Source organism: Onychomys torridus, chromosome 8, assembly GCF_903995425.1.
Source record: "Onychomys torridus chromosome 8, mOncTor1.1, whole genome shotgun sequence".
In the NCBI taxonomy this organism is placed as follows: Eukaryota; Metazoa; Chordata; class Mammalia; order Rodentia; family Cricetidae; genus Onychomys; species Onychomys torridus.
Genome location: NC_050450.1, coordinates 47,698,084 through 47,712,096, shown reverse-complemented (window position 1 = coordinate 47,712,096; position 14,013 = coordinate 47,698,084). Strand labels below are relative to the sequence as shown.

At 45.8% G+C, this 14,013-nt stretch overlaps 1 protein-coding gene across 2 annotated transcripts in view; it reads right to left on the bottom strand.

Annotated features, from left to right (window-relative positions):
- Window positions 1–14,013, bottom strand: part of Nlrp3 (NLR family pyrin domain containing 3) — a 61,565-nt gene that overhangs the window by 7,730 nt on the left and 39,822 nt on the right. For both annotated transcript variants that reach the window (XM_036197477.1, XM_036197476.1), the window contains exons 4-8: window positions 13,507–13,620; window positions 10,682–12,428; window positions 8,898–9,068; window positions 5,991–6,161; window positions 3,346–3,516 (exon numbers count right to left, since the gene is read on the bottom strand). In XM_036197477.1, coding sequence (XP_036053370.1) covers window positions 3,346–3,516; window positions 5,991–6,161; window positions 8,898–9,068; window positions 10,682–12,428; window positions 13,507–13,620 — 2,374 coding nt within the window. The remainder of the gene's footprint in view (window positions 1–3,345; window positions 3,517–5,990; window positions 6,162–8,897; window positions 9,069–10,681; window positions 12,429–13,506; window positions 13,621–14,013) is intronic.

The window sequence follows — 14,013 nt, the reverse complement described above, 5'->3', positions numbered from 1 at the left end:
CCTGTTGCCTGTGAGTCAAGATGGTGCCAGAGTCCTTCTCTAACACTGTGTTTGCCTACATGCTGCCTTGCTTGCCACCATGAAGACAATGAGCTAAACCTCTGAACTATAAGCCAGTCCCAGTTAAATGCTGTCCTTTATAAGAGTTTCTATGGTCATGGTGTCTCTTCACAACAAAAGAACACTGACTAAGACACATCCCAATTAAATGTTTTTCCTTTATAAGAGTTGCCATGGTCATGGTATTTCTTCATAGCAATAGAAACCCTAACTAGGAGGCTCTGTTTTGAAAATAAAAATGTGACCATAACCGGACATCAAACCTCACAGATCTGGTTGGCTAAGATGGGGTCATTAGCTGGTCCCAAATCTAATAAGACTGACAACCTCATCAAAATCAGAGCTTCTGACTGGAGAGACAGCTCAGTGGTTAAGAGAGCCTACTGCTCTTCCAGAGGTCCCAGTTTGTTCCCAGTACCCATGTCAGGCAGATCACCACCACCCATAATGCCAATTCCAGGGTATCTGGTGCCTTCCTCTCATCTCCTTAGCACTATGCTCATCTGTAGTAGCCTGCTCTGATACACACTCACACACACAATTAAAAATAAATAAATAAAATCTTAGACCCAGAATTTGGGACTCGGTGTTATACACAGAGTCCCAGGGAGAATCCTGTATAAAGATGAAGGCCACAATCAAGCGATGCATCTACAAGCCAAGAAGAGAAACAAAAGAATACACCCTTGCTCATGGCCCTCAGAGGAACCAACCCTGCTAATGCCTTAATCCCTACCTCCAGAATTGAGAAACAATACATTTATGTTACAGCCATTAGGTTTTGGATACTATTTTATAGCAACCTTAGTAAAGTCATACATACAGGATATTTAGATAGAAAGATGGATAGTTAGATAAATACATTGATGGGTAGTTGCATGGATCAACATGTGGATTGATAAAGTAATTGATGATGTGTGGATATATGTGTGGATGGGTGTTTGTGTATAACACGGGGTCTGGAATTTTGATTGCCAGGTTTGCAAGTGGTTTTCTCCAGAGACAGAGACATTCCTCACTTTTAGCTTCACATACCTGGATAATTCATTATGTTAAACTAAGTATGTTGTTTTTGTAGCAAGACTCCTAAGTGGCATCCAGGTGTGAGATCTGTTTGGGAAGACATCTGTCTATGGGTAGTTATTGGCCCTTACGGGTACATATCTTAGAGAGTGTAGAAACAAATAGCCAAAAATCAGTGGCAAAAGCTGCGGATCACAGGAAGATAAGTCCACACAGAATCTACAGAAGAGGAACCTATCAGATCAACAAGGATGGCAGCAAACAGGGAAAGAAACTCAAAGAGGAAGTAATGTATGAAGCAATGCTCCAGTCATGAGCCAAGCTAAGGGCTGGGACAAATGGACAGGAGTGGGGACAGGCTCCTGAGGGCAACACAGACTACACACTGTTCCATGGTCTACTGATGACCCCTTCCCTGTAGTGCTATGTGTGGAAACCAGATCACTTCTACATCAGCACCCACAACAGAGCTCGGAGGCCAGATCATATCAGTGGATCAAAAAGAGCATCAGAAGCTGCTTCGCTCGAGAAGAGCCATAGCAGCACCTGTAGCATTATAGGAAAGCAGTGTGGTAATGTCTACGGCTAATAGGACAAGCCCAAGGAAGCATCAGAGCTTACAGTTAATATTGGTTGTTAATTATGAATAATTGATTATCTCTCAGAAAAAGGTTCATCTTGTTAGTGTTGGGTTTGGGGGATTTTTTTTTAAGACACGATTTCATGTAGCCCAGGCTAGTCTCAAACTCACTATGTAACTGAGGATGGCCTCGAACTTCTGATCTTCCTGCCTTTCCCTCCCAAGTGCTGGGATTACAGGAGTGCACACACAACCCGGTTTATTCTGCACTAGGAATGGAATCCAAGGCATGACACATGCTGATCAAGAATTCTACCAATTGAGCCACATATCTAGACTCACCGTTTATGTTTACCTTTTTTTCTGAGGCAGGATCTCATACATAGCTCTGGCTATCCTGGAACTCACTATATGGACCAGGCTGGCTTCAAACTCACAGAAATCTACCTGCCTCTGCCTCCTGAGCAGAGCCACTACGCTCAGCTTGTTTTATTGTGTCCTAAATATTTATCTAGCTGTCATTTCTATCAATACTATGAATAAAGACATATTTGGTTTGTTTGTTTTATTTATAGATATTGACAGAACGGACATTTATTCTTTCCTAGCTGACAGGCTATGGTTAGGATCGAATGTTGAAGCCCTGCAGAGGGTGCAATTGCAAAATATACCCAGGCTGTGGGGTATCCTGCTCACAGAGGTGTGGCCTGGGAAATCACACCAGGGTGTCTACTTCCTAGCCAGCATCTACAGGCAAAGATATGAAGCTCCTGGACCTCATTTTCTCCTCTCTAAATGCAAGCATTGATGACTGGTGCTGATGCTGAGCTACATCACAGCTGAGGATTTAGAGACATCATGCTATATAAAAGTATGGTGTTGTCTTTGGGAACCAGAGCCTGGGGCTGCTACTCTAAGCCCTGTAGAGAAAGGCTATATCACCAGAGCTCAGAACTTAAGATGCTGAGGCAGGGGGATGAGAACTCAGTGCAGAGGATATGCTTTGCAGAAGCAATATGCATCTTGAAAGTAAGTGTTCACACATTAAATGATTACTGTTCTTGTGAATGTCTCAGAAGCAAGTTTTGTGCTCAATGGAGAAACAGGGCTGCACAACCCCTAAGAATCTCCGACTATACTGCCACAAGCCAGTAGGACTTACCTGACCAGCAGTAATACCACTGTCCCTCAGTGTCCTTGGATAACTGGCTCCAAGACACCCCACAGGTGCCCAAATCTGCAGATGTTCATGTCCCTCATGTAAAATGGCAGAGCATTTGCATATCATCCCTGTACATCCTCCCATTGACTGTAAATCATGTCTAGATTACTTATGATCCTTCTCATGGCATATGTGTTACACCATAAGTAGTTATTATGCTGTATTTTTCAGAGAATTATGACAAAGCAGAAGGTTCATATATGTTAAATACAGACATAATTTTTCCTAATATTTTTAACCCACAGCTTATTAAACCCATAGCTACTTGAATCTGTGAGCAAAATGCCAACTGTGTGCTACGTGAATCTGATGCTTCAAACCACTTCCAATGCTGATGCTGTAATTCCCACCTTCATCTCTAGCTGATAGACCTTTTCTAGAGTGGCCCCATCCATGTTTTCCAAATAAACTGTCTCCGAAAAGAATCAGATTTTCCACAGAGAGACAAAGACTTACTTACCCCAGCTTCTGCAAGTTACACTGTGGGTGCTTGATTTTTTCACACAAAACTTGGACTCCTGAATCTCCCAAGGCATTTTCTCCAATGTACAGTCTGGTCAGAGAACGGTTGGAGCTCAGAGCCAATGCGAGATCCTGACAACACGCAGATGTGAGACAGCAGCTGACCAACCTTCCATGCAGAGGGGACAAGGTCAGTGCCATCTCTCACGTACTCTGCACCGTGTGCTAGGAGACCATACCGCTGCTGCTCCCTTCAGCCGAAGTCTACACCTCAGCTCCACATAACCCTCATCGCCTTCCCATCTGGTGAAATAACAGGTAATAAGCCCACTCCTGCACTAGAACATCTTCCCTACTCCCTTCATTTGTTTTTATTGAAATAAAATGTACATATGGGGACCGGGGAGACGGCTCGGTGAGTAAAGGCTGCCAAGCCTGACAACCCGAGTTTAATCCCAGAACCCACATAGTAGGAGAGAGCTGACTCCAAAAAGCTGACATTCATACAAGCTCCATGGCATGCCCACTGAGGCCTGGTAGCAGAGGCCTGCAGTCCCAGCTACTCAGGAGGCTGAGGCAGGAGAGTCTCAAGATAAAGGGCACCTGGGCAGCTTAGCAAGATCCTGCCTCAAGATGAAAAGGGAAGGGGTTGGGGCAGAATGCTTGCCCAGCATGTAAGAGGACCTAGATTCAGCTCCCAGTACCAAAAAGAGAAAAAAGCAGCACAACTCAGGGTGCTTTAGAGCAGTCATCACCACTGTCTGGAACTGAAACTCTCTACCCGTTAAAAACAAACAAAAACAACAAACAAACCAAACTCCCCACTTATTCCTTACCAGTGCCTGGAAGCTACTGGAAGGCTACATGCCTTCTGTTACAAATTTAAGTGTTCATGGTACTAATATAAGTGTAACTATAGTGTTTGCCCTTTTGTGACAGGTGTATCTCAGTAGAACACCTTCAAGGCTTGTCTGGTTTTCAGCAAGTGTCAGAATTTGTTCAAAGCTGTGTGTGTGCAAATACCACTTTCTGTCCTTTGTCCCTGAAAGGACACAAAGAAGTTTCTAGCTTTTGGCTGCTGTTACTGACATGCTGTGGATTTGATGTGTGCAAACATGGTTGCACAGCCAGAGGGCACACCCAAAAACACATGGATCAAATACAGTCCGATACTCAGTTGTGTAGGAAACATCATGCTGCCTGCGACGTTTTACATTCTTGCTTCCTTGTTTTGCATCCATACTTGCTGATGTTTTACATTCTGACTAGATCAGTGCTTCTCAACCTTCCTAATACTGTGACCCTTTAATACAGTTCCTCAAGTTGCAGTGACTCCAACCATAACATTCTTTTCTTTTCTTTTTTTTCTTTTTTTTTTCCCCCGAGACAGGGTTTCTCTGTATAGCTTTGCACCTTTCCTGGAACTCGCTTGGTATCCCAGGCTGGCCTCGAACTCACAGAGATCTGCCTGCCTCTGCCTCCCGAGTGCTGGAATTAAAGACGTGTGCCACCACTGCCCAGCATACATTATTTTCATTGCTACTTCATAACTGTAATTTTGCGACTGTTAAGAATCATAATATAAATACCTGTGGTTTCTGATGGTCTTAAGTGACCCCCATAAAAGGGTAATTCAACCCCCAAAGGAGTCACAACCCACAGGTTAAGAACCATCACACTAGAATGCCCAAAAGTTCCAGTTCCCTGAGTCCTTACTGACACTAGTCTAGTTTCTTATTTGTTTGTTGTGGGTTTGTTGTCTATAATAATCACAACGATGAAGCTGAGTATAGTAGCACACACCTTTAATCCCAGCACTTGGGAGGCAGAGGCAGGTAGATCTCTGTGAGTTCAAGGTCAGCCTGGTCTACAGAATGAGTTCTAGGACAGCTAGAACTACATAATGAGACCCTCTCTTAAAAAAAAAAAAAAAAAGAAGAAAAGAAAAGAAAAAGAAAATCATCGTGATGAAATATGAGCTGGCATCACCAGATCAGGTGGGGTTTGTTGTTGTTTCTTTGTTTGTTTGTTTTGTTTTGAGACAGTCTCATGTAGCCCAGGCTGGCCTGAGCTTTTAATCTTTCTGCCACCACATCTAGTTTAGTGATTTCATTTGGTGCTGGTGATCAAACTTGGGGCCTCATGTATGCCAGGCAAGCACTGTACCAACTGAGCTGCATCCTCAGCCCTGAAGCGCTTTCTTATCTCTTTAGAATTCAAGTCTCCCAGAAGCATCCAGTAAGGACGGCACAGAACAAATGAAGTGCTTCCATTGCTGTACCCCCACTTTGTCCCCTGTTTAGTGAGAGGACTGAGGGCATGCTGTGAACTCTCAAAGCTCTTCTATCATGATGCCTTGCAGCCCTTTTAGTTTCTCAGATACCTGAAAGACGACATAATTTATTTGCTTATTTGCACACACGTACACACCACTGTTATATTTTCACAGGAAAGCTTTCCCCTCAGCTATCGCTGGTTGGTTAAATGCCTAGAAAAGTAGCAGAAGGGAACACTGGAAGTCCTCCTGGCCACTGAGAATGTTCCAGTCCTCACACACGTGCGGTCAGCTAGTGGTGTCTCCCCGAAGTGGAGTCCCTGAGAGGGACCCCAGGACAGAGATTCCTGAGGGGTGGGCCGACTCACCAGAGTTTCTGCAGGTTGCAGAACAGGTGCTTCAGTCCCTCACACAGAAGTCTGACTCCAAAGTCCCCCAGGGCGTTGTCACTCAGATCCAGCTCCACCAGCTTCTGGCTGCTGCTCAGGACAGAGGAGATGTCGAAACAGCACTGGTGGGAAAGTCCACAGCGCCCCAACCTTCGAATTAAGCACAGAATCAGACATCAGAGTGTGGCCCCTATCAGAATCTGGATCCTACATGTGTCCTAGATCCACATGTTCAAACTACGGGGCGATGGTGAAACCTCGGGGAAGTAGAGCCTGGAGGAAGACTTGTGGAGCCAGTGTGGACACTGAGGGGGGTGACCTTAAAGGAATATACTTTAAATGATACTGTGTGTTCTCTCTCTCTCTCTCTCTCTCTCTCTCTCTCTCTCTCTCCATCTCTATCTCTTCCTCCTCTCCTTAGTCATCATGATGTGCATAGACTCCTCTAGTACATAATGCTACCATGATATTTTCTGTCTTGTGGCGGGCTCAAACAACAGACTCAACTGACCATGGACTAAAACTCTGAGCCAAAGCAATCTTCCCTCTTTTGAGTTGACTATCTCAGGTGTTCATCAAATGGAAGGAGAGCTGACTGACAACCTCCTTCACAGCTATTGTTTTCTAGCCTGGACTTGGTTTCTGCACCAGGCATGTCCCAGAGTAACCCAAGAGTTCCTGAGCAATGCACAGGACATGTAAGAAGTGGGCTACTGCTCACCTGGTCATACCCCAAAGCTATGGTGTAGGGACCCTTGTGGTGAGTGCCCCAAGCACGTGTTCATCCACTTTCAGGTGCACCAAGGATGCATCCGGTTTGTAAATGAAAAGGGTGGTGAGCCTAGAGCTCCTGTCCTCAGGAATTTCTAACAGTCAAGCACCCTCACTAGGCATGTGTCACTGGGGTCCTCATCTACACGACAAAAAGTCTTTACAAGCATCATGCCCTCGCCAATTTTGCTCGACCATCTAATCACGGTGCTCTCTCTACACTGAAGAGAAATTTAGGAAGCAGAGCTGACAGGTGTTCTCATAAAGTTCCTATTCTGCTGGGTGGGGCAGGGATACCACAGCCCCAACCAGGAAGACACAGATAGAGGGATGGGGAAGAACAGTCGGAGTCTCTCTATGCTGGGCTGGCTATTAGCGTCTTCCTAGTCTAGGTAGAACTGACTCAGTTTCCTTCCTAGTGAACAGATCTCCACAAAGAAGAGCTGTGGGAAATGTTAGCAAAGCCCAGGACCAGTGCCTGTCAGTGCTCCACACAGCTTAGATCGGCCACTGATTACAACTGTGATCCATTTCATACACTGTTGTCTAATGATGGTTTGTCCCCAGGAGGCCATGTGTGTCCCCATGGGGCCACGTGTCAGAAGCTTTGTCTTCAGTGTGGTGATGTGCTGACACCTTTAAGAGGTGAGAGCCTGGGGCCTATGTTGGGACACTTTGCTCAGCCTGGGTGAAGGGAGGAGGGGACTGGACCTGCCCCTGGACTGAATCTACCAGGCCGAGCTGACTCCCCAGGGGAGTCCTTGCCCTGGAGGAGATGGGAATGGGGGGTGGATTGGGGCGAAGGCTGGGGAGTGGGAGGAGGAGGACAGGGGAATCCGTGGCTGATATGTAAAATTAAATTAATTATAAAATTTAAAAAAGAAAAGAGGTGAGAGGAAGCACAAAAGAATGACGTCACCACCAGCATTGTCTCAAAAGGAATTAAAGGAGTTTTCTTAGGGATTCAGTTAGTTCCCTACATTAGGGCCAGCTGAAGTGACTTCGTGGGTAAATGTTCTCGCCACCCAAACCTAGTGGCCTGAGTTCTATGCCAGGAATCAATTTCCAAAGTTGCCCCTCTGACTCCACATGCATGTTGTGACATGTGTAGGCCCACATTCACACACACGCACACAGATAATATACACAACACACACACATTTTTTAGAGAAAAGAAAAAATAGAAAATTTCTTTTTTAATTGTATTCTTTTTAATTTAAATGTTTTCTTATTCCATATATTTAGAGTTAATTACTTAAATAAAATAGAGCATAGAATGGGGTATGTGAAATTCACATCCCCACAACACTTTGGTGTGCTCTGATGCTGCCAACCATTAGCATCCATGATGAAACTTCCCAGTTCTCACCCAGAAGCCTGGTCCATGAGAGGATGGAAGACAGACCTTTTGTTTTGCCTCCTAGAAACAGTTCTTTTCAGTTCTTCTTCATCTTCCCCACCTAAAGCTTTCCAAACTTCCCCCAGTCCACCCAGTCTGCCCGTTTATAATGTGTTCCTCCAAAGCTTCATGTGTCACAGTTCCACCCCAGAAGCCCACAGGGTGTGACCATGTTTGGAAACAGACAACCTCAAATAGGCAGTTAAACTGAATCCACAGTGTTGACCCTAGTCCAGCTGGACCGGTGTCAGATACAAGAGAAGGCTGTAAGAGGCTAGAGCGTGGACACGCAACAGGAAGACCACGCAAAGACTCAAGGAGGAAGTGGCCATCTACAAGCCAGGGAGAGAGACTCAGAACCAACCAGTGGTTGTGTGATTTTGGACTTTAGCATCCAAACCTGAGGTAAAAAAATGTTAAAGCCTTTAAGGTTTGGCTCTTGGTCCTTTCTTTTTTTTTTTTTCCCAGAGCTGAGGATCGAACCCAGGGCCTTGTGCTTGCTAGGCAAGCACTCTACCACTGAGCTAAATCCCCAACTCCCTCTTGGTCCTGGGAACAACTGACCACATCCATCAAAAGTCCCTCTCTAGTGTCTCCTCCCAGTCATATCTCTCTCTCTCTCTCTCTCTCTCTCTCTCTCTCTCTCTCTCTCTCTCTCTCTCCTCTCCTCTCCTCCCCCCCCCCCCCACACACATATACACACTCGTGGGACTTACCACAGTCTCTGAATGTTACAGCCTGGATGCTGGAGTGTCTCACACAGCACCCTCATGCCCGGATCCCCCAGGGTATTGTCACTGAGGTCCAGTTCTGTGAGGTTCTGGTTGGTGCTTAGACTGGAGAAGAGGCCTCGGCAGAAGCTAGACGTGAGATCGCCGCTCTCCAATCTAGAAGGGCAGGAAGAAGGACAGAAAAAAACATCGGTTTCTAATGATAAACTAGAGCTCAGGACAGGGCTCCAGGCACCTATTCACAGAGAAGTCTCCTGGATGTCAAGTCACAAATCTACTGTTCATTCAGAGGGAAGCAGGCTGGTGAGCCTTGGGTAGAAAGGTTCCTTTTGAGATTTGAAGAAGTAAGCTTTAGGCTTACTGCAAACACCCTCAGGCACCCCCTTCCCACATTAGACAGCTGTTGTGCCCCTGGCCTGGATGTGAAGCTGAGTGGTCCAAGGAGCATCTTTGACTCAGGATGCCCAACTGCATCAGGACTGCTGTGGAAAATCCCCAGGCCATGCTGCAGCCACAGAAGTAAAGTCAGAATCTTAAAAGCGACATCATCTACATTGCTAGTTTTTACTTTTACAGTCATTTGCAGAGATTCATGTAGGAATACCCTGTAGCTCTTTTTAAAATGCAGAGGCTGAGGGATGGAAATGGAGCTCAGTTGGTAGAAAGCTTGACTGGCATGTTTAAGGTTCTGGATTTGACCCCTAGTACTATATAACAACAGAGCATACAATACCTCTAATCCTAGTACTTAGAACAAGGCAAGAAGGTTAAAAGTTCAAGGTCATTCTCAGTTGCATAATAAGTTCAAGGCTAGCTTGGGCTACGTGAAACCCTAGCTTTAAAAAAAAAAAAGAAAAAGAAAAAAGAAAGCAGAGTTTTTTTGTATGCATGCAGGACAGGGCTTTGTGACTCTGAACCTCTGATGTGGATACTCACATAGCTAGTCCTCTGGAAAATTCTGTGATAAAACAAGAAAGCCTCTGCCCAGCAAGGAAAATGGCTGTTAGCTAAAGTAACAGATCTCCACTTCTCTCCGCCTTCCTCATGGGTGTGTGGTCCTAGTCCAGCCTCTTCGCCTCTATCCACTACGGTTAGGGCCCTAAGGAGCAAGTCTGTCTTCTTCTCTCTCCTCTCTCTTTCCCTCTCCCACCGACATCATCTGAATGTTCACCCTACCCTTCAAAACCTCAGATTGGTAACCTAGTCTCAGAATGATGGGATCAGGAGGTGAGGTCCCAGGAAGATGGTTGGTCATCTGGGTTGATAGATAATAACAGCACCTTGTGAAAGAGAGAACCAAGGAGTTGCTTCCCTCCTCCCACCAGGTAAAAACAGTATGTGGGGTGCTCAATCTTTAGACTTTCCACCCTCCATAACTATAATTAATAAACCTTTTCTCTTCAAAAATAACCTAGTTTCAAGCATCTGTTACAGCAGCGTGGATTAAAATAAGACAGTGAGCTAGAGCTACATAGGATACAGAGTTTATGAGCATGTCCACGCACTGCCACAGTCCACCTGATCCCATGTGCTGAAGTGCTATCCTCCCCAAATGCTTATTTCTTAGTCTATTGGGTTTTGTTCTCAATCCCATCTATCCACCCAGCACAAGACACCCTCTACCATCAAAAGGGCGGCAGTCACATCATCATGAAGCTTGGCAATTATATTTGGAAAATTGGAAAGTGAGGAGAGAAAGTAAGGGCCAAGGAAAACAGTCACAAAGCATAAGGCACAGGCTGCATCTGCTTGAAGTCAAATCTCCTTACCTGGAAGAACAGGCAGCGTGGGGCTCTGGGAAAACACACTGGGCCTGGGCCAAGTGTTGGCTTTCCCCCTTCTCTTCTTCTTCTTCCTTGGATGAGTTGTGGAGAAACCCCAGGGAAAGCGTTTTCACCCGGCGACAGTTCTTGATGCAAAAGGAAGACACCACGTGGTCCATTCTGGTAGAGAGGTTGATCTCAATTTTGGGAAAGTGGTCCATGGCCCTCTGCACAAAGTCTTCTTCCTGCATCTCATACAGGCAGTAGAACAGTTCCAGCTGGCTGGGCTGTCTCTGCAGCTTCTTGGCCTTGGCTTTCACTTCAATCCATTTCAGCAGCTCCAGTCTGACTTGCTGAGAGATCTTGCAACTCAATTTCTTCTCCAAATAGGAGGTTCTCTCCTGGTTCACAAGGCCAAAGAGAAAACGGACCACGAAAATCAGATAGCCTTTTTCAAACTTGCCGTAATTTTCTAGGAGGACCTTCACGTCTCGGTTCAGAAGATCCGAACAACCTGCTGGTCCCTTCCTCCTGGCCACCTGCTCTTCCAGCAAATAGTACATAGCAGCAAAGAACTCCTGGAAGGTCATGTGACTGAAGCTGTAGAATCTCTCACAGTCCACTTCCTTCTGGAACACGTTCATCCTCAGGAAAGCGGAAACATCTCTCTCCTGCAGGCCGTGCTTCCTCAGATCACACTCCTCAAATAGGATTTTCTGGTTCCAAATTCCATCTGCAGCCAGTGAGCAGAGCCCCTGTAGGTGGGAAGAGAAGAGATGCTCCTCCGTGTCCCCTCGGGACTGCAGCAGGCTGGAGAGGAAAAAGATATAGACGGCAGTAGTGGTCTTGGAGGTCTGGGCCAGGCTCTTCCCGGTCTCCATCTGCTGCTTGAGCCCTGTGCACACAATCCAGCAGACCAGGGGGATGAAGCACATGGTAAAGAGGATCTCATTCTCTTGGATCAGCCTGAAGGCTTCCCTGGCCTGCAGCTCATCTGAGAAATACTTAAAGAAATACTCCTTCCTTTTGGCCTCAGAGAAACCTAGGATCTCTACATGGCGTGGGTGGTCCAGCAGATGTTGCAGTTTCTCCAAGGCTACCGGCCTCGTCGTAATGAGCAGAGAGGCCTTGGGCAGCAGCTTCTTTCGGATAAGGCTGCTCAGTAAAATGTCTCCCCTCACAGCCTTCTGCCAGTCTGTGCAGACCTCTCCAATGTGCTCATCAAAGGCCCCTTGCAGCTCATCAAAGCCATCCATGAGGAAGAGGATCCTGGAAGGCTTATGCAGGATCTTGCACAGTGGTGGGTTTGGATCAGGCCAGCAGCTGACAATCAGGTCTCCCAGACTCCTTGGTGTCCTGAGGCTCACCTCTCGACAGTGGATAAAGAATATATAATCAAATTTGTCTTTGAAGAGCTTCCCAGATGCCCAGTCCAACATAATCTTCCTGGCTAGTATTGTTTTCCCAATGCCTGCTGCTCCCTGGAACACCACTGTGTGCACAGGCTCTGTGTGCTTATCCTCAGGCTCAAACAGCAACTCCAGCTTAATGGAACTCATGGGGCTGTCCCACATTTTGGTCCTGCCAATGGTCAATAGTTCATACTCCCTCTCTTGCTTGTTAGGATGTTCCTTGACCATTTGTAGCTGAGTGTAGCGTTTGTTGAGGTCCACACTCTCACCCAGACGTGCATTTCTATCTTGGATACAGTAGAACCTGCTTCTCACATGTCTTCTGTATATCTTACAGTAATCTGCAGCAGAGACAGGAAGGTAGAATCCAGGAAAAGCCCCCACACATCTATTCCCCAACAATAATCTATTAGGGGACCTGTGCTCTTACAGGAGGAACACTGAGAATTGTGAGGCTCCAATAACAACAGCAAAAAATGTAAAGAATGCTGACTGTCAGCTGGAGAGAATGTGCTCAAGAAACATTCACATGTATATAGCAAGGTCTACTGGCTGATGCAATAGTGGTGTGATCGTTGCGGCAGTAACCAACCATTTTGTGATTGGATTTGAGGTCAACTCCCAAGGTAGGAATTCATGTCAGGTACTGAAAATCCAGTCTAGAGCCTGTGTGGCTGGGGAGCCATAGGCCCTAGTGGCAATGTGTTCTCCAGGTATCTCATAATATCTATTACTGTTTCCCAAAAGGGTGGAGGCAACATAAAATACAAATTAACATAAAACATGCCCATGTGTCTAAAAGAAAAACAAGTGGCTTGTACGCTGCAGAAAGTAAGTACTGGGTTAGAGAAATAGGAGGTATAACTTTTCTCCACTTCTCAAGTGTATCAGGTCCCCAAAACTCTGTTGTCAATTACTTCCCACTCACGATAGAGCAGAAAGCCAGCACCATAGCCAGCACTGTCTCCAGCCAGAAAATCTGTTATTTCAGCCTTATACCTGCAGTCTAAAGCCCATATCTACCTGAAGTAAACCTCTTCCCTGGGACTTAAAAAAAAAAAAAAAAAAAACAAGCCAGGCAGTGGTGTTGGCGGTGGCAGCAGCGCATGCCTTTAATCCCGGGCACTTGGGAGGCAGAGGCAGGTGGATCTCTGTGAGTTCGAGGCCAGCCTGGTCTACAAAGCGAGATCCAGGAAAGGCACAAAGCTACACAGAGAAACCCTGTCCCAAAAAACAAACAAACAAACAAAAATCCATGTAAATATGCATCTACTTCTTCAGCTGAAGGTGAGTTTCCTGAAGAAAGCCTTGTTCCCTGAAAAGGAAACATGTGGAGTAGCCAAGCTACTCTGCTTTCCAGTTCCTTTTCCAAACCTCCTCTTCCAAGTCTCAAAACAAAGTTGGAAGCTCCATACATACCTTTCTTTTTTTTACAAATTGATATTTGGGAAAGGTATCCCAGTAAACCTATCCACTCCTCTTCAAGGCTGTCTTCCTGGCATACCACAGTGAGATTAGAAGCGTGTGCATCATCTAAACACAAAAGGAAAAAACACAAAGTACATCTAAGAGTTCTAACACAGAGAATAGAACTGAGCCTAGTCTATGGAGTGGGTCAAAGGCCCCTACCCCATATTCCTTCTGGATTAAACATGGCTTAGCCAGGCATGACAGCACATACCTCTAAGCTCAGCACTTGGGAGATGGAGGCAGGAGGATCAGAACTTCAGAGTTATCCTCAGCTATGTAGTGAGTTCAAGGCCAGCTTGGGCTACAAGAGATCATGTCTCAAAGAGGAAAAACAAAGAAAAAGAAAAAGTAGAGGGAGAGGGGAGTAAACGTGGTTCAAGGAGTTATGTCATCAGAAGCTCAGTAAGCATGATTCTGCTTGCCTTACTTTGAAAGGATAGCTGTCCATCATCAGGT